This window comes from Talpa occidentalis, unplaced genomic scaffold (assembly GCF_014898055.3).
Source record: "Talpa occidentalis isolate TD23 unplaced genomic scaffold, MPIMG_talOcc4v2.1 talOcc4.7, whole genome shotgun sequence".
Taxonomy (NCBI): Eukaryota; Metazoa; Chordata; class Mammalia; order Eulipotyphla; family Talpidae; genus Talpa; species Talpa occidentalis.
The window spans coordinates 88,567,073-88,592,088 of record NW_023605083.1 but is presented as its reverse complement, the minus strand read 5'-3'; the positions used below and the strand labels follow the sequence as shown (position 1 = coordinate 88,592,088).

The 25,016-nt window shown below is 49.2% G+C and overlaps 1 protein-coding gene across 1 annotated transcript in view; it reads right to left on the bottom strand.

The window, feature by feature from the left end:
• Positions 1 to 25,016, bottom strand: part of SPNS3 (SPNS lysolipid transporter 3, sphingosine-1-phosphate (putative)) — a 46,545-nt gene that overhangs the window by 1,066 nt on the left and 20,463 nt on the right. Inside the window, exons 9-11 of the mRNA XM_037493218.1 lie at positions 7,149 to 7,214; positions 1,119 to 1,217; positions 816 to 987 (exon numbers count right to left, since the gene is read on the bottom strand). Coding sequence (XP_037349115.1) covers positions 816 to 987; positions 1,119 to 1,217; positions 7,149 to 7,214 — 337 coding nt within the window. The remainder of the gene's footprint in view (positions 1 to 815; positions 988 to 1,118; positions 1,218 to 7,148; positions 7,215 to 25,016) is intronic.

The following is a 25,016-nucleotide window of genomic DNA, read 5'->3' as shown; positions in this document are numbered from 1 at the left end:
TGCTCTGTCTCTGGTGAGTCCTCTCACCGAGCCCCCGTCCCACACCTTTGGCCTGTACCCCAGTTCTTGTGTGCATAAATAAATAAATCTTTAAAAAAAAAAAACTTGTATCACCTCTCTGCTGCAGTACTGACCCCCTACAGTCTACTCTCAACACAGCAGCCAAAATGGTGATTTTACAGTGCAAATCAGAAACCTCTAGCTTCAACCCCTGGAAACCCTACAGCAGCTCCTACAAGGTCCTCCCAGGGGCCCGTGCTCTGGCCCCATTATTGCCCTTGTCCTACCCCTTGCTTTTCCTCCATACACACTGGCCTCCTTGCTGGTTTGTAAGCACATCAAGTACATTCCCACCTCAGGACCTTGGCACTAGCTGTTCCCTTACCAGGAGGACCTTCCCCCAGATAGCTCCATGATTTACTCCCTCACCTATTCCAAATATACTCCAAAGTCACCTGTGCAGAGACCTCCCTGATCACCCTTTCAAAATTATAAGGCCCCACCTACCTTTCTCTGGCCCCTTTCCTGCCTGAAGTCTCTCCATTCCACTGATCACCTCAAACACACCCAATCTTTTGTTTTTTCTGTTTCTCATCTGTCTCTGCCTTCTAAAACATCATCAGCTACACAAGTCTTGGATTTGGTGTTTATTCCACTGCATCCCCCAAATATGCCACAAAGCAGGGGTATAATAACTGTTTTTGAATAAAGAGAGGAATAAATAAATAAGCTGGTCAGGGATTCAGAGTGGAGGCTGATACCCCTTGCCCCATGGGGGTAAGCTCTGAGTATGGCATGGGTGTGGGGGTGGGTACCTGTGCCAGGCGCCTGGGCTTGAGTCTGGTCTCTCTCCAGATGCAGCGCAGTCATCAGGAAACAGCCGCCACCCAGGGCGATGACGAAGGCACAGCACAGAAAGCTCTGCTGAAGGCTGAGGAAGCGCTGCAGGTAGGAGTCAGGGCGCCTGGCCCGCAGGACACTGGAGAACTGCAGGGGAGGGAAGTGAGCATGCCAGGGCCACCAGCGCCCCCTCCCCGCTGAGCACGAGCAGTCCCTCCCTCTTCCCTGCCCCACACACACTCAGGCCCTCCTAGAGCCCACCACCCACCCGGCCTTACATATCCAGTGAGAGAAGGGCTGATGGCATCTCCCAGGATGTGGAGCACTGTGAGCTGAATCGCCCCTGCTGTTCCCCGGCACCTGGGCACAACCACAGACTGCAAAACACAGGAGCACCAGGGCAGCTCCCCAAGTGAGGGCAGACAGAGAAAGGGTCCCCTCACACCTGCTTCCTGTTCCCCACAAAGGGCCTGCATGGGGCATGTCAGGCTGCCAAGTGAGTGGGGTGGAAGGGAGCCAACAACCCCAATGGTTGAAGCCCCACCAAAAGAACATGGTGCCCACAGCTCAAAAGGCTACCCAGGCCCCCAGGATGGGGGTACTAAGGTCCCTGATGAGGATCGCCCCTCTATAGGGGTGGCTCTGGACCAGGCATGACTGCAATAACAGTGCTGGGGCTGCCACCCTAACTCAGGAGCCCAGGAGGCAGCATTGCAGGCTGATGGGGTGAAGAGTGGGTCCACAGCCAAGGGTCTGCCTGTGTGGGCACCTGGACAGTGTAGTGCGGTGTTCGGGCCTTCTCTCAGGAAGGTCAAGGGCCACTGGGTGGAGACCAAAGATGGCCTTGCTAGACAGGCCCCTGTGACTCCAAAGAAGAGGGTGGGGAGGTTAAGAATGTGAATTCTGTCATCAGATTGGGGTCTGATCCCAGACCTCTGCTCACTAGTTGTAGGACTTCGGGCAAGCTGCTTCACCTCGCCAAGTCAGCTCTCCTCTTCCCCAAGTGAGGATAATAAATACAAGCTACATGGAGGGTTCTGTTCATTAAAACTCTTCACCTGGTACCCAGTGGCTTCACATGGACATCAGACCAAAATAACGCCCTGGGACTCAAGGAGGCAGGAAGCTTCTGGGCATCTGAACACACTGTGCCTGCTGCTGGGCAGGCAACCCCATGCTCCGGTCCGGCTGGAACATCGTGCTTGTCCTCCAGCACTGACCTCTGGGATACCTCCTCTGGAGTTCAGGTGCCTGCCAGACACTCCCCAGCCCTATGTGCACCCCTGACTGAACACTCATCACCCAGAACTGGGGTGGGGGGTGACTTCTTTCTCTACCCCTTTCACCCCCTACATTGTCTGGGCAGCAAATGGCCTGTCTGTTTTCTCCAGCGCTCCCTGGGTGATAGCAAGGCACCAGACACAGAGGGCACTAGCTGAAGGTTTGCCAACTAAATAAGTCAGGTAGAACCATCTGGGAGTCTGGTCCCAAGAGCAACCCTGCCAGAACCCAGGGCTGCAGCAGGGGAGAGGAGGGGGGGAAGAGAAAGGGTTCAAACAGAAGTCACACGGTCACAGGGTCACAGTCTTGAAAGAGCAACCACAGGGGAGTTTTGCGCCCCGAAGCCTTATCCCCACAACCTAGATGAGTCTATAATCTGAGCTCATCAGAGAGTAATAACAATGATAATAATAAGCATTACTAATGTGTATTAAAAGCTTCCTGTATGCATTTTACGTATCTCATATACACACACACATATATATACATCACATATATCCACTCAAACAGCCCACGAGCGAGATACCATTATTATCCACATTTGACAGATGAGATAGCAAACCCTCCACAGGGAGGGAAGTAACTTGCTCATGGCCACCCAGTCAGGAAATAACAAGGCTGAGATTTGTTTCCAGGCCCTCTCCCACCCTCGCCTGGCCTGTTAACCATGCTGCTGTTATGAGTAAGAAGGAGCCTTTCCAACAATATTTATGTGTTTGTGATAGAACATTTGGAAAGCGGAGAGAAGGATAAAGAAGACAAGCTCATCCCTAGCCTGGCATATGGGTAGGAAAGTAACTGGCTACTGGCAGAGAGAATGGGGCAGGGCTTTCTGGGCAGGGGACAGTGTGAGCAAAAAAAAAAGTGTGGAGGCTGGAGCCCAAGGACTGGGAGTCATGGGATGAGTGAGAGGGAACTTGTGGGAGGACAGGGACAGGCTGCAGGAGTCTCTCTTGTGGGTAACTGTCTGGTCCTGGGGTCACTGGCACTGAGCCACTCTGCCCAGGTGGTGTGAGATGTTGGGCCTCCACCCATCACCAGAACCTGCCAACAGGCCTGAGAAGGAACTGACCACAGAGCTGCACCTTCCTCAAGTGCTTCCTGCTCACCCCATAATTATGTGATTACTCACTGGTGGTTCTAGAGAGAAGGGCAGGGCCTCCCAGAAGATGGGCCCTGAATGTCCAAAAAAGAAATCCACACAGGGGCCTGGGCTAATTGGACACAGTAAATTCCAGGCAGGGTGGCCCTTTCCTCCCCTCCCAGACCCATAGCCTACTGGGCACAGACCAGCCACTGCTGCCACTATTAGCAGGGGTAGGTTCCCCCAGACTCTTTTGGGTCCCCACAGTCTCCAAGGGGCCAAAACAGGCTTGGAGAGTCCAGTGGGTAATTTTAGAGGTGAGAGGCTTTTGGGTTTCCAAAAATCCAGGCTTACTCTATTTTGAGACAAAAACACCTCTGTTTCTAACTCTTCCCTTCTTAGAAAAGCTGTTCCCTTTATAGCCCGAGGCATAACCAGCACCAACCAAGATCCTGCAGAAATTCAGGGTGGCAACTACCAGGTGCAGACTCCCTGGCAGCCTGCCTCCTGTGCTCCCCACTCAGCCCTCACACCCAGACACCCCTGGGAGGGTGAGACAGATGAGTGAGCAGACGGCTACCTGGGGGGTGGGGGGTGAGCAGGGAAGCATTGAGACAGAGGCAGAGGGAAAGCAGGAGGGTGATAACCCTCCAGGGGGCTGGGGGGAAATCTGCTGAGCAGGTGGGAGGGAGCCTGATGGCTTGGTTCCAGAACCCCAGAGGACAGAACTAGGAAAGAGAGTGAGTTCCCCACTGCTGGGACTGGAAAAGCTGGCTCTGGGACACCTAGAGTGTGGCCCATACAGACAAGAAGGTTGGGGGAAGGGACCCCATTAGTAGGCTGGGAGGCAGTTTAGCCTGGGGAGATGCCTGCTGACTCAGGAGACACAATCTCAGCTCTCCAAAGAGCAGGAGCCTCCTAGGCCCAGTCGGGTTTGGAGGACATTGCCTGAGGTGGGGCTACAGTAGGTCTTAGGTGTGACAGAGCCAGATGCAGAAAGGCCAGAAGGAAGGGACTTCCCAGGGTGCAAAGAGTGAGCTCCTCCTCAAAGGGTTATGTGAACAAGGAGACTGGCCGCTCTAGTCAGAATTTTGCAGGATTCACGGGAGTTGGCTGCACTGGATTAGATTAGCATTCTCTAGTGTGCAATAAGGATTATTTGGAATGGTGACTAGAAATGCAGATTCCTGAACCCCAACAAAGACCCACTGAATCAGACTGAGGTCAAGGGGTTTGGAATTTGTACAAAATTCCTCCAAACCTGAATCTTAAGCTCAATGAAGTTCAAAAACCACTGGACCGGAGAAGTGTAAGTCCTCCCCAGAGAGAATCTGGCTTCTTCTCCTTGTGGATAAGCTGGAAAAGGGGAGGGAGGCCGCGGGTGGCAGGGGGTGGGGGGCTGGGGAAGCGGGGCCAGTGGAGTCCTCTGAGGAATATGCATGATGCCATACGGGTATTAGCTCACCTCATCCTTATAGCCTGGGCCTAACTGGTAGGTACTACAGTCTTCCAAGAGCACGAGGTTGTCACTTAGCCAGGACAGCGGCTGGGCTGGAGGTGGAAACAGGTGGACTGCCCCAGATTCCTCACCCCTGGGCTCCACTGCCCTCAGGAGCAAGAGCAGGCCACAGATGCAACCTTCAGGCATTTCCTGCCACACCCATCCCCACGCACTTCCTACCCCTGCCCTGCTCTGCTGGGGCTACTTCCTCCCAGCCCCATCCCACCGGCCTCAGGCCCTCTCTCCACCCATTCTCCCCTGCCAGCCCTTAGGAAGCTGCTCCAGCCTCACCTCTTGAAAAACAAAGCCAACTTCTGGTGATCTTCTGCCTCCCCTGCTACCGTCCTCTCTCCTCGCTCCTCAATGTAGCTTCTTGAGGGAGTTGTTTACACTCAGGCTCTGCTTTGCCTCACACTCCTTCCTCACCCTGCTCCAAGTTGGCCTCTGCCCCCCTACTCCACAGACTGGGTACTCCATAACTGGCTTCCCACCTGAATTTGGCTCCCTCCTTGAACCATCCCCTTTTGTCTGCCAGGAAACAGCATCATGGGGGACGGAGCTCCAAGGACTGCCAGGATTGAGCCAGCCACCCACCAGCACTGAAAGGCAACATTGGACTAAGGGGCTTCAGGAAGGTGGGAAGGCAGAGAAAAAGGGGCATTCATGAGCTTGAAGGGCTGCAGGCCTCGAAGCACAGGGTGGACCACAGGGAGCACCAGGTAAGCTAAATCACTTCCATCCACCCTGCCCCCGCAGTCCCACAGCTCCTCAGCTCCCCAGCAGAGCCCGATGGGTGGAACTACATCTGACTCACCCCAGAGCCCTCCGGCCCACCCCTGCCCCAGCGCACACAGCTTACACAGAGCCTGGCTCTGCAGGGCAGGGGGCCAGGTTAATCATTCTTGCAAACACAGACACTGGGGGGACAGACACGGTCTTCACATATTTGCAGGGCTGTCATGTGGAACAGGGAGCCTCACAGTGGGGGGCAGGCTGAGAAAGCTGCAGGGGGCAGGTTTCAGCTGCATCTGAACCACCTGAGAAAGAGCAAGCTATTTGGGGGACAGGGGCAGTTGAGCTCCCCATGCCTAAGAGTGGGCAAGCCCCACTAAAGAAAACGTTTGCCAGAGCCATGCCTTACTGAGGGCTTTCCTGCAGGCTGTCCTGCTCACCCCTTCCTATAGACAAAGAAACTGAAGCTCAAGGCTATTCAGCAGGTCCGTGGCTCAGTCCAGGCTGGAGCCCAAGACCCCTGTCTGCAGGAAGGAGTAGAGAAGACCTGCCAGTTCTACGGCTGATTCACCCACACATCAGTCAAAGGCAGAGCAGCCTCCTGGGCCACAAGGAGGAGATAAGGAGTGAGCATCCCATCCACAGTAGTATTCAAGCAAGGCTCATCGGCTAAATAAATGACTACACTTCCCCACAACCCTTTCAAAGTCAGATTTTGGGGATGCCAGGATTTCTTTAGGAGATGAGAGATGAGAAAGTTGGAAACATCTGAATTGCTATCAGAATCCCAACCAGCATTCTCTGTGCCAGACATTGAGTAAAAGCTGCCCACAGATAATCTCAATTACCCTCATAATAATCCCTGGGGTAGTTTCATCACTACTTTCTACATAGGGAGACTGAGATTCAGAAACACAGAGGGACTTGTCTGGGTCGTACACAGTTAGTAAGTAGCAGAAGCAGGTCTGAAATGAAACTCAGGTGTGTTTCCTGAGTCCAGGCTCATGCCCCCACACCACACCACCCTCAGGAGCGCTCTCAGTCCAAATGTCCAGCTGCTAGGAAGCAAGAGGAGGGCTCTCTGGGTGCACCTAGGTGTGTGACCTTGTGTCAAACATCAGGGCACAACCCAAAAGTTTCAAAGTCCTTCCCTAAATGTCTCCTGGGAGAAGACAGGGAGGCTGGGTAGAAAGACTCAGGAGCCAAGCAGCATCACGTGCTCTGGACAGCACAGGCCTCCTGAGAGTCTGAACCCTCCCCTTGCCAATTTGTGACACAGAGGATGTAGGGTGGCCTGGGCCCACCTGGGCTCAGTGGGTATAGCCCTAGACTCTGGCATTCCCATCTGCATGCCCAGAGTAGAGGCAAAGCGCCTACTTGCTGAAGAGTACAGTCAAGCGGAAGGAATCAAAAGGCCTGGGCCACAGTGCTGGTTCAGTGCCTTTGCACACAGTAGGGAACTTGGTCCAGGCACCTCCCTTCTACGCACCTCCATTTGCTCATCTGCAAAATGCGAGTGAAGAGCAGAAGATTTATTTGAGAGTGTCAGGGAGGCCCTAGTCCAAGGTCCCTGTTCAATGATTTTGGTCTCCTACCCTGGATCTCTAAAGCCCCTCCCAGTCTCCCGGTCACTCAACAGCAGCAGTCTACCCAGCCTCCCCTGCCCAAGAGGCCTCAGGAGCAGCCCCCTCCTCCAACACCCACACCTACCAGCAGGATATCAGCAACCACCGCCCAGTTGCAGGACAGAAGCAGCATCCCAAGGCCCAGGAACACCTGCGGAAAGCGGGGGATGGGTGAGGCTCCTGGACCTCAGTCACCAACTCCTCCCTGCCTGATCACCTCCGTCCTGTGGAGAGGGAGACCAAGGCCTCACAGAGGCAGCACCAAGACTGGGGTGGGAGGTCTGGAACTTTTTTTCTTTTTTTTTTTTAAAGGGCAATAGACATCCCCATGTGGGCAGGCTAGCAGCCACACACAGAGGGCATGCCAGGCCCCTGGTCTAGAACAGCATCCTCCTCAATGGACAGGCCCCAAGGTCCAGCCCATGAGGTCGCTCTGGTGACCAATAGGAGGCAACCAGTGTCTGGACCACTTTGAAAGGCAGAGAAACAGATGTCAGTGGAGAAAGGCCGGCGACTGCTCAGGGCTTGCCCACCTTCTGTCTGTGTTCCCCTGTGGCCTGCGTTCACTGATTAGGTGCTGTGGGCTGGCCCACCAGCCAGGCTCAGGTAGCCCATCAACAGCCTCTTCCAGGCCATCCCTGTCCCAGGCAGCTCAGGGAGGTCAGCAAGGTTGAGACACTGAACCAGTGCTAGGTCAGGACCAGGGCTTACCTGAACTCACCAGTAAGCCCCTGGCAAAATCGGCCTGGAACACAAGGCTTCTGGCCCCTATGCAGTGCCCACCCCCAGGTACACCCAGGACTGGTGTACCTCATGCAGCCACTCCTAGCCCTGCCCTTGATGTCTGCCAGTGACTGGGGACCACTGCAAGCCTGCTCTCCCAGTTTCCTGAACCCCTGTCCCGTGCCAAAAGATTAGGACAATCCTCATTCCACTCACTCAAGAAGAGTTTAATGAAGCAACAAGGAGGAAAAAAGTCTCATTTCTCAGAGCTTCTAGGGCTTACCACTGGAGTGGAATTAGTCATTCCTGGAGTCATGGGGCTGTACCCGGGGCAGCCCAGACTCTAGCACCCAAAGGCCTGTGAGCACCCAGGGCAGAGGAACTGAAGGGCCACTGTCTGAACACCTACTATGAGCCAGGCCCATGCAACCTTGTCACCCATCTAACTCAGGGGGCAGATATTGCTACCCTTAGTCCACAACGTGGATGCTCAGGCCCTCGGTCATACATCCAGACACTTTCCAGTGTCCATCACCATGCAGCAGGTGCTGTTTAAAGTGAGGGACAGGAAGTCTGTGGGGTGGTTGAGGGGGTGAGGGGGCAGCTTCGAGAGGTCGCCACAATGCTGGGTGAAGCTCAAAAGAGAAAAAAAGTCCCAGATAGGAAGGGCCATGGAGTAGAGGTGGCCCTGACCAGTCTTGAAGAATGGGCAGAGAAAGCCCCGAGGCCAAGCCAGGCAGAGGCACCAAGGAGGCAAGGAGGCTCGGATGGGCCCACCATGCCGGACAGGGCAGGAACACACAGAGAGAGGGTTTAAGAACCAATGAGGAGGGCCTCCCCTGGTGGCGCAGCGTTTGAGCACTGGGCTGCAAAGCTGCCCCGTAGCCTCTGCAGCGCCAATTCGATCCCCTGCCCTGAGGCAAGGGTCCCACATGGCGTGCAGACCTCTCCTGCTGCTCCTCTCAGCAGTGTATTTTGTCAGTCTGCCTGTTTTGCTCTCCGCTCTGTCTCTGGTGAATTCTCTCACCCTCCCGTGCTTCTGACTATGCCCAGTACTTGTATAAATAAATAAATAAATCTTTGAAAAAAAAAAGAACCAACAAGAAGGGAGAGCAGTTTTGCGTGTTCTCTCAGACTAACCAGCCCCTGGCCCTCTCAGACTAACCCAAACTCGAGAACCCTCAAGGGCCGGGCACAGGGCTGGGCACTCAAACGGGTCGGTGGGTGGGAATTAGGAAGTTACCGGCAGGCAGGCTTCAGGCGTGGCCCAGCCAGGCCACAGACCTGCATTCCAGAGTGGTAGGGTCTGCTAACTGGCTCCCAGGACCAAATGAAAGCTCAGCCAGCCAGTTCACAGGGTTGCACCCGCCTGCCCCTAGACTCCCACCTCCACCTGGACCACTAGGTCATTCCCCGCCTCACACATCCAGCTTGCAGCTGCAGCTGCCTCCTTCCCTCCACACCTTCTGCTGGAGCCACAGCCTCCCCTTTTGTCTCTCCCCTGCTCCCCACCCCACCCACAGGACATACTGAAATACACCTTTTCCTTCCTCCATCTGGAGCAGGGTGGATCCCGACCCCAAAATAGAGCCGATCACAGGGAGGCTGCAGCCACAATGGAGCCTTTCAGGCTGAACAAGCCGCCGGAGGATGCCAGGTTTCCTCAGACACACCTGGAAACCGGCCCTGCGCCACCAAATCCTCATTCCACAGGGAGGCTTTGAGGGGCAAAGGGGAGAGGCTGCCTCCTAATCCTGTAATTACAGAGTCTCCTGAGGCCACCTCAGGAGACTGTGAGCTCAAGGAGGGGCTCTCCAACAAAGGGGTGTGACCTCCTGGGGTGGACGGTCCAGCCCCACCCTGCTGGGGTGGGGGGGCCCCGGGGAGGCCTCCACCCTCTGGGCCTTGGTTTCCCCAACCATACCAGTTGGGGGTGGCCCAGATGCTCTGCCTGGCAGACGCCTCCAGCATGGACAACCTGAGCTTCTAAAGATACTAACCTCCCTTGGCACGCTATGCTCCCCACAGGCTGAGTACAAATTGGGTCTTAGAGTTCAATGACTTCCGTGACCAATTCAGACTTGGATTCAGCAATTAAAATCCAAACCAAACAAACAAAAGGGCCCAGGTTTGAAGTCACCACGAAGAATTTAGCCTACTCTTTAAAGCTGCTCCTACAGCCACACAGCCCCAGGCACCTCCTGGACACCCCTGCTCCCAGACAGCCACAGGCACTTGTCACTACCCGTATCCCCACATTCATTCTCTCCTTCTGTCTCCCCACATCACTGTCCTCGCCCACAGTGATTGAGCCAGCCCCGACACAGGCCCCAGCTGGGCCCGCCAGCAAGCTGCCAAGGCTGTTTCTCCTGTGGGACGGTCCTTTGTCTCCTGTCACTCAGGCCAGACCCATGGAAGGGGGGGTTCCTACATGCCTCACTTACCCTCACACCCTTGCGGTCACTGTATCCTGTCCATCCTGCATCCTAAATATCCCCCATCTTCTCCCTCCTCCGCCCATGGCTGCTGGTCTAGCCCAGGCCTCCCCCATTCTCTCCTCCTCACCAGTTTCCCAGGCCCCACCATCCCTCCCTACATGCCCTGGAGGGGACTTCTGAAAGGGCAATCTGGCTCTGTCCTTGTCCACTCAGAGTCATGTGTGCACCGAGGGAGCTGCACCCTAGCTTGGTCCCCCTGGCAGTGGGGCCTGGGAATGCTGACTGGAGCCTGAGAATCATGGAACCCCAAAGCCCCTGGCCTCTTCCATTTGGACCCAAGAGGATTTCTCCTTTGAGCTGGGACAGTGATGATGAATATCCCTGGCCTTAGTCATCCCTGGCCGGAGAGACACACACAGACACTCACACTATCACACATGCACATATACACACAACCACATAAGCACACACAGATGCATGACACACAAGACCTCACACATGTACATGTACTTCATCATACATGCACACTCACACTTGTGCACACATGCATGGGCCTTCCTAACCCAGGACACATACATAAAATTCACACCACAACTACACACATATGGAGATAATAGGGATGACATTTAAAATATTAAAACATGTGGCAAGAGCACCAACCAAACAGATGGTGACTGTAAACAGTGACTGGTGCAGGCTTTCTGGGGAACTTGGTGAAAAACATCCTTGTATATACATACACATGCTTATGGTCTCATAATATGGATAGCAAGCCATGTACACAAAATCACACATGTGTTCCACATACATAGGCAGGTTTGTGCCTTCATACTCATGTGCTTGCATACACATGGATGTGCACACATGCATATATTTCTCCCTGTGTATGCCTGCATGCATAGATAGGCATAGAGAGGGAGCAGGAGGGAAGATGGAGCACCTGTTCAAGAGAAGGCTTAGACCCTGGTGGGGTAAAAGGGACAGTGTCTTCACCTTGGTCCATCTCAGTCCTGCAAGTTGGCAGTAGCTAATCTCTGAACTGGAAAGAATGGATTCTAGGCCCCACCCAGAATGGAGAAGGCAAACGTCCCCATGGGACAGATGTGGAGACCAGGATAGGCTAAGACCGAATCATTCATTCCCATTCATGAATCAACCTGGCCCAGTGTGGCTGAACCAGCCAGGACACAGGCCCCAGGCACAGACTGGCTGCCAGCAAGATACCATGCTGGATGGCACACATTACTCCAGGGCCTGCCAACCTATAATTTCAGGGACTGGCTTCAGGGCACAAGGACACCACCTGAGGCCGACAGTTGCCCAGCAACTGCGTGGGCAGGCAAGTGGGGAGTGAAGCAGTGAGGGTAGTAAAAGGGTACAACTCTAGTGTCCTCCTGGAGAACTTAGCAGAGATTGTGGGCTCTCAAGCTGGGCTCAACTGCCCAGCCAAGAAGAGATACCTGCTAGATCCTGGCAGGGAGGTAGAGCCCTCAGAGGAAAGGCAGTCCCTCTGAGGCAGCCCCTGACAAGGCCTGGTTATTTAGCTCAAGATACAAGAGAAAAAATGGTTTCAAAGCCCCCCAAGGGCCAAGTCCAGGAAGTGGTAGGGGAGCCCGCTCCCTACATAAACTGGGACACCTACATAAACTAGTCTCTAGGCCACCCCAGGGGCAAGAATGCAGATCTCACAGTCATCCCAGGACTCTTAGCTGACCCTACCTACCACTATGGTGGACACATATCTTGGCTCATCCCTTCAACCACTGTGGGTACCAAGTTGGTAGACACTGGGCATCTTTAAGCCTGAGCAGGGTGACCTCTCCTCCTGGATGCAAAGGCCTGGGTGACAGACAAGTTGACTCTGTGCCACGTGGAGGTGACCACATCTCTCCTTGGGTGAGTAGGGAAACTCAGAGTTCTGGTCTAGCTTGGGATGGGAGAGACCTTAAAGATCACCTGGGGCAATTCCTGTGCAAAGATAGAAGATTGAACTTTTCTCGTAGATCTTCCTTCCCACAAAAGTGAAAAATAGCGTATCAGCAAAGAAATGATTTTTCTCCAAAGAAAAGAACAAAACCTAATTTTCTCCAAAGAAAAGAACAAAACCTTAAAAAAAAAAAAAAAAAAACACACACACAGATGATTCCAGAGTAGAGAGTAAAACACTTCTCTGCTCCTCCTTCCCAAAGCTCTCCTCCAAAACCCCTGTACTGGGAGGAAATAAACTGAATAGGATCCTTAATTCCCACTCTTAACTGAGAACCATTGAAGAAAAACATGTAAAAGTAGAGAAAGTGAACAATGACTTCTGTTACTGACTCCTCTGGAGGTCTGTGCACAGCCCCAACGCAAGTGGTAGATACACCCTGTAATTAAGTAGCATCAACCCTGTGATAAAGCATTTACCTAAATCCCAGAAGGGAGAATGGAGTCCAGGTGTTCTAACAAAGACTCCTCACTGCCTCACTGAGCCCAGTGATTCCCTCCGGCGACAGAAAACCTAATTCTCAAACTATGGCCCTTTGGAGAAGAAAATGGTCACAGGGAAGGCTGGAAGACAGATAGGAACAAAGCAAATTCAGTACCTGAGTAGAGGTGCACACCTCCAGGCTAGGGGAAGGCATTCAGTGAAGGAACTAAGACTACATGCAAAAAAACTAAAAGGGCAGCTCTCCTGCCTGCCTGTGACTATGCAGGTGTTTCTTTTCCCTTTGCAAAATAGCAGTAACATGTCTACCTGTTCTCTTGTGCATGCAAGCATCTTCTTCTTTCCTTGTTTTATACAATAAACCTGTCCTTTTAATATGTAAAGAAGGGCCTCCCTGGTGGCACAAGGAGTTAAGCACAGCACTACTACGGAAGCTATCAGCAACCTCTGCAGCAAGAGTTCGATCTCCGGCCAGGAAGCAACCCACATGGCGCAGCAGACCTCTCCAGACTCGCCCGCTGCTCCCCTCAGCAGTGTATTTCAGTAGATCTGCCTGCTCTGTTCCCCACTCTGTCTCTGGTGAATCCTCTCACCCCCTGCACCCTTGGCCTGCACCCCAGCCCCTGTATGCATAAATAAATAAATCTTTAAAAAAAAGTAAAAAAAAAATTAAATAAAAGAAGGGTGGGAAAGAGGGAGGGAGGAGAAAGGAGTAAGAAATGGAGGGAGGGTGAGAAGAAAAGGAAAGGGAAGGAGGGAGGGAGGAAGTGAGAGAAGGAAAAGGAAAAGATGGGGGAAGGAAAGAAGGGAGGGGATGGAAGGAAGGGAAAGAAGAAAGAAAGGGAGGGAGGAAGAAGTAAGAAACCAACAAGAAGACAGGTGATAGGAGAAAAAGCAGAAGGAAACTCCTTATCGCTGCTTCACACTATTATATACTGAATATCAGGTCACACACCTAAGGAAAGAAATGGGGGTACAAAGCTACAAAAAAAAAGCATTGTTACAGAGCTACTAAATTAAACAGTTAGAAACAGAATAGACATCAGTGAAAATTACTGATATAGAGAAAAGGCTTGATAAAATCTCATTTATTGATGGTTTCTTGAAAAAATGAAAAAAGAAAACATTAGAGAATAGTAAATAATATGGAAGACAGATAAGGTGATCAGGACTGGGACTAGGATGCCATAATTGAGGCATCACATTTAAGGAGACTCTCATTCTCAGGGTTGCACAAGTGCAGGGTCAGCATATGAGCGTGAGCACCACCTTAAATTTGCTTTCCTCAACGCCTGACTTGCCTCACCTGATTCCCAGCCCTGAAGATGAACCAACAACAGCAAAAATTGCAACAAATAAACAAACATAAGAAATTTCAAAAAGATAAAAAATGGGGAAGGCGGCTACTCCACATTGACTTAGCAGACAAAAACACTGTAATGAAGAAATTTTGATATGACATGGGATATTTTGCATTGAGACTTAGCCTAGCTGTGGTAAGCCACTTCTAACATGGTTTCAGAGATCCTCCACCTCTTGTATTCTCATTCTTGTGTATTCTCCACCCCTTGAGTGTGGGCTGGAACTAGTGATGTGCTTCTGATAAGTGGAATACAGCAAAAGTGACAGAATACCACGTATGTGACTAGATTGTAGAACAATATGACTTTCTTTTAATAGACTCCTTTATTCCCTTCTCAGCCTACACACCAGGATGTTGTGAGCTGCCTTATAAAAGAGGCGCACATAGCAAAGAACTGAGAAAAGGCCACAACCAATGAGGAGCTGGGGCCCTCGATCCAACACTGCACATGAATCTGAAAGCTGTCAATAACCACTGAAAGAGTTCTCCCCAGATGAGCCTTCAGATGAAACCACAGACCTGGGACCAACAGCATGACAGCAGCTGCAAGAGACCATGAAGCAGAGGACCCTATGAGGGGTGCCTAGATTCCTGACCCAGAAACTGTGAGATCATAAATGTGACTAAATTAATAACACTGCATTGCATATTTGAAAGTACACTTTTAAGAGCATAAAACTTAAAAGTTCTCATCACAATGGGCCTCCCCGGTGGCGCAGAGGTTGAGCGCTGGGTTTCGAAGCTGCCCACAGCCTCTACAGCGCTGGTTCCACCCCCAGCTGCTCCCTGGCCACCGGAGGAGGGTCCCACATGACGCGCAGACCTCTCCTGCCGCCCGCTGCTCCCCTCAGCAGTGTACTTTGGTCCTTCTGCCTGCTCTGCTCCCTGCTCTGGCTCTGGTGAATCCTCTCACCCTCCCGCGCTTCTGACTGTACCCAGTGCTTGTATGTATGTATGTATAAATCAATAAATCAATCAATAAATCTTTAAAAAAAAAAGTTCTCATCACAACGAAAAAGAATTTGTAACCATGCATGGTGATGGATATTAACTAGACATTGTGGTGATCATTTTGCAATATTTACAAATATTGAATCATTATATTGTACACCTAAAACTAATACGATATGTCAATTATACTGCAGTAAACAAACTGGATCCCTCTAACAAAAAAAAATGCATGTTGTATTAAGTTTGGGGCTGAATTTTTTAACAGAGCAAGAGATAACTAATACATTTACTGAGATATTGAACTTTGGTTTATTTATTTATTTATTTATACAAGAGCTGGGGTATAAGCCAGAGTCACAGGAGGGTGAGAGGATTCACCAGAGACAGAGCAGGGAGCAGAACAGGCAGACTGACAAAATACACTGCTGAGGGGTGCAGCGGATGAGACAGGAGAGGTCTGCCTCACCATGTGGTATTCTCCCTGGCCGGCTGGGAATCGAACCGGCACTGAGGAGGCTGCAGACAGCTTCACAGCGCTGCGCTCAACCTACTGCACCGGGGAGGCCCTAAGATATTGAATTTTGACAGTAATAAAATCTTCAGCTATTCAGATGGAAAAAGTGAATTAACATTTTAAAAATCAGGCTAACTTTATCCTTCATCACAGTATTAGATCCCAAAAGATAACGAGCAAATGTTTGCAAAGTAATAAGGAAAGAAAGTGTGAGCCAAAAACATTATACCGGGCCTTCCTGGTGGTGCAGGGTGTTGAACACCACACTGTGAAGCTGTCCGCAGCCACTGCAGCACGAGTTCGATCCCCAGCCAGGGAGCTATCCACATGGTACAGCAGACTCTCCTGTCTCACCCGCTGCTCCCCTCAGCAGTGTATTTCAGACAATCTGCCTGTTCTGTTCCCCACTCTGTCTCCGGTGAATCCTCTCACCCCCTGCACCTCTGGCCTGTACCCCAGTTCTTGTATGCATAAATAAATAAATCTTTAAAAAAAAATTATACCCAGTTAGATGTTGTTCAAGTGAAAAGATAATCTCAGGGTCTCCCTGGTTGCACAGCGGTTGAGCATTGGGTTGCAAAGCTGCCCGCAGCCTCCACAGTGCTGGTTCGATCCCCGGCCACTGGGTGAGGGTCCCACATGGCGTGCAGAACCCTCCTACCGCCTGCTGCTCCCCTCAGCAGTGTACTTCATCAGTCTGCCTGCTCTGCTCTCCCCTCTGGCTCTGGTGAATTCTCTCAACCTCCCGTGCTTCTGACTGTACCCAGTGCCTGTATAAATGAATAAATCTTTAAAAAAAAAAAAAGATAGTTTCAAAACATGCATGAACCAAAGGAATATAACATCTGTAGCCCAGGTGTGTCGTGGGGGCAGGTGGGGTGAGGGGAGTGGCAGGTATGGGAATGATAAAAGTTACTTAACCACAAAATGTAGCCAGTTAGGAGTTGAAATAAAAGAAGTGGAGGATCTATGAGCACCAAATTTATTTAAATCTGGGACCACCGTCAAACAACAATTGACTCTTTAACAACATGGGGCTTGGGAACATTGACCCCCATGCAGTCAAAAATCTGAGTATAATTTTTTTTAAAGATTTACTTATTTATGCATACAAGAGCTGGGGTACAGGCTATTGGTGCTGGGGGTGAGAGGACTCACCAGAGACAGAGTGGGGAACAGAACAGGCAGACTGACTGAAATACACTGCTGAGGGGAGCAGCGGGAGAGACAGGAGAGGTCTCCTGCACCATGTGGGTATCTCCCTGGCTGGAGATCAAACTTGTGCTGCAGTGGCTGCGGACAGCTTCATAGGTTGTGTCCCAACCCCTTGCACCACCAGAGAGGCCCTGAGTATAACTTTTGACTCTCCAAAAACTTAACTATTAATAGCCTGCAGTTAACTGGAAGCCTTGCCGGTAACATAATAGTACACAAAACATATTTTGCCTGTCATATGTATTATATACTCTGTACTTACAATAAAGCTACAAAAAGAAAATGTTACTAAGAAAAACCATAAGGAAGAGAATACGTGACCAGCCATATAAGAGAGGCCCACGTAGCAAGGAACTGAAAACGAACTCCAGCCAATCAACAAGGAGCTGAGGATCTCAATCCAACTCACGTGAATATAATATAGTGCACCTAATATAGTCACGTGCACATAATATAGTCCTGGGCTGTATTTATGTATCTGTAAGTGTATGTTGTCTTTTTATGAGAAAATCTGCATTTAAATGCACTTGCACAGTTCAAACCAGTTTGTTCAAGGGTCAACAGTGTAAGGATCATTTATGCTTGGAAAATGAACTGTATTTTAAATCTAGAAAAAATAAAAATAATAATATAACTAACAAAAGTCAAGGGGTTGGAAGAGTAAAAGGGGAGAGGTTTGAGAAGACTGATGTTCTCTTTCATCGTTGAGATTCATAAATAAGTCCAATTTTTTCAATTAATTTGTACTTGAGCAATTCCTTTAATGGTACTTCCTTTTATTCAGGTAAATTCATATAAATTAATTAAACATACATGATTTCATTTATATGACATATCCAGAATAGATACATCTATAAAGACAGAAAGTAGATTAGTGGTTCCCCAGGCCTGGAGTAGGGGTGGCCTGGGGGGAAATAGGGAGTGACTGATAAAGGATATAAAGGTTCTTTTTTGGGTGATAGAAATGTTCTAAAATTGAGGTGATGGTTGCATAATCTGTGAAAATACTAACTGAATTGTACACTTTAAATGGATGAATTGGGGGCTTCTCTGGTGGTACAAGGGGTTAAGACACAGCACTATGAAGCTATCCGCAGCCACTGCAGCACAGTTTCAATCCCCACCCAGGGAGCAACCCACATGGTGCAGCAGACCTCTCCTGTCATGCCCACTGCTTCCCTCAGCAGTGTATTTCAGTCAGTCTGCCTGTTCTGCCCCCACTCTGTCTCTGGTGAATCCGCTCACCACCCCCCCACACCTCTGGCCTGTACCCCAGTTTTTGCATGCATAAATAAATAAATCTTATTAAAAAATAAATAAATGGGTGAATTGTATGCTATGTGAACTACACATTAATAAATCTGTCTTTTAAACTGTACTACCATATGACCTCAATTTAATAGAATATGTCTAAAAACATAAATCTGTGTATATACAGAGAGACACATACAGAACAACGGTCACCTAATTAACTAACAGAAGTGGAAGTAAATAGGCCACGATGTTAAGAATAGCTAATTCTGGAGAATGAGAATATGGATAATTGTCTTCTCCTTTGTCCTTTTCTGTTGTTGCTTTGTTTTGTTTGTTCTTAACTTCCCTCAATTAAAAATATAAATGTCATCTGATAGAGCAGGGTGGATTGAGCTGTTGGTCCCAACTCTTGATTTCACTGTGGTGAAATACGGCGTCCACATCCCTGACATACGGAATACCCCAGAGCTTAATCCTCGAGCCCTGTTCTCTTTTCCACACATACTCACTCCCTTGATGATCTCATTCAGTCTCGTGGCCTTAAGAACCTAGACCTCTCTCCTGAACTCCAGATTCATATATAGCCAGCTGCCTCTTAACATCTCCAGTGAAATGTCCTAAGATGCATCTCAAATTTGACATGTCTAAAATTGAATTCCTATTCCCATGTCATCAAAAAAAAAAAAATTCCCTGGGGCATCCCTGGTGATGCAGGGGTTAAAGACACAGTGCTATCAAGCTATTGCCAGCCACTGCAGCACAAAGTTCAATCCCCAGACAGGGAGGTGACCCACATGGCACAGCAGAACTCTCTTGTCTCTTCCGCTGCTCCCCTCAGCAGTGTGTTTCAGTCGATCTGCCTGTTCTGCTCCCCACTCTCTCTGGTGAATCCGCTCACCCTCTGCACCTCTGGCATGCACCCCAGTTCTTGTGTGCATGAATAAATAAATCTTAAAAAAAAAATCCCTTACACCCTGCTCAATCTTCCCCATCTCCATAAATGGTAACTGTGTGTCTAATTGCTCAGGCAAATAACCCTGGAGTCACCCTCAATTAATCTCTCTTTCCACAATCAACCTTTCCAGCGATCCTGTTGTTTCTGCTTCCAAAATACACCCAGAATCTAAGCAGTTCTCCACATTTCCTCCATATCTACCTTGGTCCAAGACACAACCATTCCTTACCTGTTTTATTAGAAAGACTTCTAATCAATTTCCCTGTTTCTGTCTTTCTGCCTTTTCATTTTATTACCTGTACAGCAGGCAGAGACATGCTGTGAAATCACATGGTAGAGAGTTACAAAATGGTACCCAAGCAATTGTGCATTTTGGCTAAATCTCCCCTGGTGAAACTGGACTGGCCTCACACCCTGCTTTAAGCAAAAAAATAAGGCAGGAGTGACTCTGTGCAGCTCTTGGCCTTGGCCTTAAGAGACTTTGCAGCTTCCACTTTTGCTTTCTTGGAATACAGCCCTGAGAATGCCTGGCAAGAAGCTTGCCCTGCCAGTGGAAGCTGAGAGGCCATGTGGAGAGAACCCAGGAGCCCCAATGACAGCCAGACATGAGAGGGGCCAGCTTGGACATTCCAGGCCAGACAGTTTTCCAGTGAAATGAAGGCAGCCATATGAGCAAGCACAGGAGAAATGAACAGAGAAACCATTGAGTCAGCCACAAACATAAGAAATAATAAATCACTTTTATTATTATTATTATTATTAATTATATTATATATTATAATTATTATTATTAATATAATATGTAATATATTATATTAATAATAATAATTATAAATAATAAATCACTTTTATCACTGGTGTGAGGCCAGTCCAGTTTCACCATGGGAGATTGAGCCAAAAGGCACAATTGCTTGAGCACCATTTTGTAACTCTCTACCAGTCTTATATTATGCCACTACGTTTTAGGACAATTTTTTATGCAGCAACAGATAACTGATACACACCATAAGTCAGATCACTTCATGTCTGTGCTAGAAAACTCTAATGGTTTGAGGCCAAGGTCATCATTTATACAGAGCCCTCTATCTTCTGCACTCCAGCTGCCATGGCCTCCCCTTCATCTGCTCTGCCCTTGTCTGGCTCTCCCACATCTCCTCAAACACACCAGCCATGCTCTCCCCCTCAGGACCTTTGTCCCTCAGTGAGGCCTCCTTGACCATCTCATACTTCCTACTGCTCCCCTCAGCCCCTTTCCCTACTTGCTGTTATTCTCCACTCATCCCCATCTAACATGCCATTTTTATTTTACATGTTTATTTTATTACATACATATTTTTGCCTATTTTGTCCAAGACTGTATCCCTATATCTGGCGCACAGGAGATACTTGGGAAATCTCTGATTAGTGAGTGAACATTGCTGCTCACCCAGTCTCCTCACCCTGGCCTCAGCTCTACCCCTTAACGCCTCTGTTCTTCAGGCCATGAGGCCCAGCAGAAGAGTAAAACTCAATCCCTAGGCTTCTCACCTATGAGACCAAAAGAGCAGCATGTAGCTGGAAACCCTTGCAGTGGCAGTGGGGGTGGGGGAATGGGGAGAAGGTTACCCACATTTGTAGGGCTTCATGGCCAAGTACTGAGACACTCAAACTTGCAAATTTGGGTGTCAACAGAAGCCGGGGTCCAGTAGAGGAGGAGTCTTTGGGGCCCCACGCAGATTGTATTTTCCCAAAAAAAGTCACTGCAATACTCCCACACATTCTTTCAGATCACTGCTCATCCTCACCAACAGATTGAGTCTATTTTCTCTCCCCTCAAATCTGAGCAAGAAGTTGTGGTTCAAGCAAAGAACAGATGCAGAGAAAGGGAAGCTTATATAACTTTTTTTTTTTAAGATTTATTTATTTATGCATACAAGAGGTGGAGTACAGGCCAGAGGTGTGGAGGGTGAGAGGATTCACCAGAGACAGAGTAGGGAACAGAGCAGGCAGACTAACTGAAATACACTGCTGGGGAAGCAGTGGGTGAGACAGGAGAGGTCTGCTGCGCCTTGTGGGTAGCTCCCTGGAGGGCTGGGTATCAAACTCATGCTGCAGAGGCTGCGGATTGCTTCATAATGTGGAACTTAACCCCTTGCACCACCAGGGAGGCCCAAGCTTGTATAACTTTTAAGGGCAGGTCATAAAAGGCAATATGGCTTCACTTGGCTCTCTCAAGACACTGGTCCTTAAAAGTTGGCTGCCATGTTGGGAGGAGCCGGTGAAATGCACATGGGCACACCTCCTGCACACTGGAAAGGTCGTGGCAGATATTTCAGCCAACAGCTCCTGCGAAAGTCTGTCAATAGCCAGCATCAGTCATCCATCTGCCCCCAACCTTTGATCCAGCCCCCACCCACATCCTGACTAGCTAATCCCAAGTGAAAAGAAATGGGATCTCCAGGGCCTCCCCTGGTGGCACAGCGGTTGAGCGCTTTGTTTCGAGGCTGCCCTCAGCCTCTGCAGTGCCAGTTCGATCCCCAGCCACCAGCAAGGGTCCCACAAAAAAAAAAAAAGAAAGAAAGAAATGTGATCTCCCCCAAGCCTTGCCCAAACTGCAAATTTGTGAGCAAAATTGATGTACATATGGTTTTCAATCACTGAATTTCATTACATATCCATAATAACTAGAACGTGCACAAAAGTTCATTTCACTCCTGAATGAAACCAAAGGTAAGTACTAGCACACCCATTTTACAGCTGAGAAGATTGAGGTTCAGCAAGGTCAAGATCTTGCCTATGTCAAACAGCTAGTAAATTTAGACTCAGAATGCCATCCAGGTCTTGCAGATGCCTCAAAGCATGTTCAGTCACATCCCCCTATTCCTTCCCTTCCATCTGGACCACAAAGCCCACCCAAGGGCAATTTGTCTCAGCTGTGTCTGCCAGTCACCAGGCCAGCAACGGTGGAGCCTCCGCCTTGGACTCAGTCCCTCCTCTAAGCACAGACCCCTTCTCCTCTGAAGGGCAGCAACTCTGGGAAGAAGGCCAAGGAGGAGGGTGTGAGCCAAGGCCTGCTGAGAGTGTCTGGATCCCAATTAACAATCAAGAAGTTCACTTTCCCTGCCAAGGAGGTAAGAGATGGAACCCTCTACACCTGCAGGTAGGTCACAGGGTATGGGCTGCTCCAGGGAAGGCCCCAGCTCCGACTTCATATGCTCAGAAAACCTGATTGAGGGCCTCCCTGGTGGCACAAGGGGTTAAGTCTCAGCACTATCAAGCTATCAGCAGCTGCTGAGGCCTGAGTTCAATCCCCAGCCAGGTTGTTGACCCACATGGCTCAGCAGACCTCTCCTGTCTTGCCTGCTGCTCCCCTCAGCAGTGTATTTCAGTCAGTCTGCCTGTTCTGCTCCCCACTCTGTCTCTGGAGAATCCTCTCACCCCCACACACACCTCTGGCCTACACCCCAGTTTTTCATGCATAAACATATAAAAATAAATCTTTCAAAGAAAAAAAATCTCATTGACATGAAACAGACAATATGACTTGGCTCTACTTTGGGAAATTTAGGGGCAGATAAACAAAGACCCCCTAAGCCCCTCCTTCCCACGCAATGCTCCTACAGAAACAAAAGCAGTGGGAGAAAAGCTTTACTCAACAGCAGACACATATGTGCACACATATCCCACACTATTATCTGGACGTATATACACACCCGTGCACACACATACACAAAAGAACACATATGAGGGCCTTCCTGGTGGCGCAGGTGGTTGAACACCGCACTGTGATGCTGTCCGCAGCCTCTGCAGCACGGGTTCAATCCCCGCCAGCTGGCAAGAATCCCACATGGCGAAGCAGACCTCTCCTGCCTCGCCCGCTGCTCCCCTCAGCAGTATATTTCGTCAGTCTGCCTGTTCTGTTCCCTGCTCTGTCTCTGGTGAATCCTCTCACCCTCCCGTGCATCTGGCCTGTACCCTGGTTCTTGAATAAAAATAAATAAATCTTTAAAAAAAAAAAAAAGAAGGGCCTCCCCGGTGGCGCAGTGGTTGAGCGCTGGGTTGCAAAGCTGCCTGCAGACTCTGCAGCGCCGGTTCGAGCCCCAGCTGCTCCCCGGCCACCGGAGGAGGGTCCCACATGGCGCGCAGACCTCTCCTGCCACCCGCTGCTCCCCTCAGCAGTGTACTTCGGTCCTTCTGCCTGCTCTGCTCCCCGCTCTGGCTCTGGTGAATTCTCTCACCCTCCCGCGCTTCTGACTGTACCCAGTGCATGTATAAACAAAACAAACAAACAAACAAATAAATAAATGAAAAACATGCCTCTATAAAAAAAATTTAAAAAAAAAAACACATAAGAACACATTCATCTACACCATGCATATACAGGATGAACATATTACATGCAGTACATTTGCAATATGATGATACAGATACAGAGATGGAAACACCGAGAGCATACATCTGCACTCCTATTTACAGACATACTTGAATATATTCACACTCAGATGTAAGCACACACTGGCATACATGCCCACATTCCAGTGGCCCTTGCCAAGAAGATCTTGGAGGCTATCAGTCTCCACAGACCTTACAGGAAAAGTATAGGAAGAACTTTGGGTCCTGAAATCTGAGGAGGGAAGGGAGAGAAGGAGGGAGGGAATGAAGGAAGGAGGAAATGGTTCAAATGACTTTTCCCATTTTGAAGTTCAACAGAAGCCAATTCCTCAGCCCTCTTTGGAGACGCCCATAGGTCCACCAAACCTAATATCAGTCCTTCATGGTGTACTGCAGTCAATGCCCACCCATTGAAGTTTTAGGGGTGATATCATGTCCTGTTTCCAATTTCCACTAACACCTCTGCTTGGATGTCAGTCTCCCACTACAAACTTAGAATGTATAAAACCAAGCTGTTCATCTTCTCCCAAAAATCCACTGCTCTTGTCCACTTTCCTATCTCAATTTATGGCTTCTCCTTTCAGCTGCTCAGGCCAATAACCTAGAACACCTTTGATTTCATTCTCTTACACCCAATAATGAGTCCCTCAGAAAATTCTGATAGTTTTGCCTTCAAAAATATATCTATAGGGCCTCCCCGGTGGCGCAGTGGTTGAGCGCTGGGTTGTAAAGATGCCCGCAGCCTCTGCAGCGCCAATTCGATCCCCGGCCACCAGCGAGGGTCCCACATGGCGCTCTGACCTCTCCTGCCGCCCGCTGCTCCCCTCAGCAGTGCATTTTGTCAGTCTGCCTGTTCTGCTCTCCGCTCTGGCTCTGGTGAATTCTCTCACCCTCCCGCGCTTCTGACTGTACTCAGTGCTTGTATAAATAAATAAATCTAAAAAATAAATAAATAAATAAAATATATATAGCTATAATCCAATCACACCTCACTCCCTCCACTGCTGCCACTCTGGTCCAAGCCCCACCTCTCACCTGGAGTATGGTGGTGGTCTAAATCTCTGTTTCTACCCTTGCCCCCTTCCCAAGTCTATCCTCAAAAGAAATGCCACAGTAATTCTAGGAAACATGATCATAAACATAAATATGAAATAACAATAAATAAAGTCAACAAAACCAAAAGTTGGCAGCAAAATTGGCAAACCTTTAGTTAAACTGACCACAAAAAAGGGAGAGAAGACAATTTACAAAAATCAAGACTGAAAGAGAGGACATTTGTACTGACTTCATAGAAATTAAAAGGAACTTAAAGTAATACTAGGAAAAAATTACATATTCCAGTACTGTACAAATTCCTAGAATAATGCAAACTACTGAAACTGACTTAAAAAAGAAACAAAAAGTCTTAATTGACCTATAACAAGTAAATATTGAGTCAGAAATCAAAAACTTCCCACAAACAAAAGCCCAGAACAGATGGCTTCACTAGTGAATTCTAATGTCTAAAGATGAATTAACACAAATCCTTCATAAATTCTTCCAAAAATCAGAAGAGGATATAACACTTGTCAACTCACTCTGATACCAAAACCAGCTGACGACGTCACAAGAAAAACTACAAACTAATATTTCTTATGAATACAGATGTAAAAATCCTCAACAAAATGCTAGTGTTCCAACTTCAGCAACACATAAAAATGATTATATACCATGATATATAATCATGAGGCTTTATCACAGG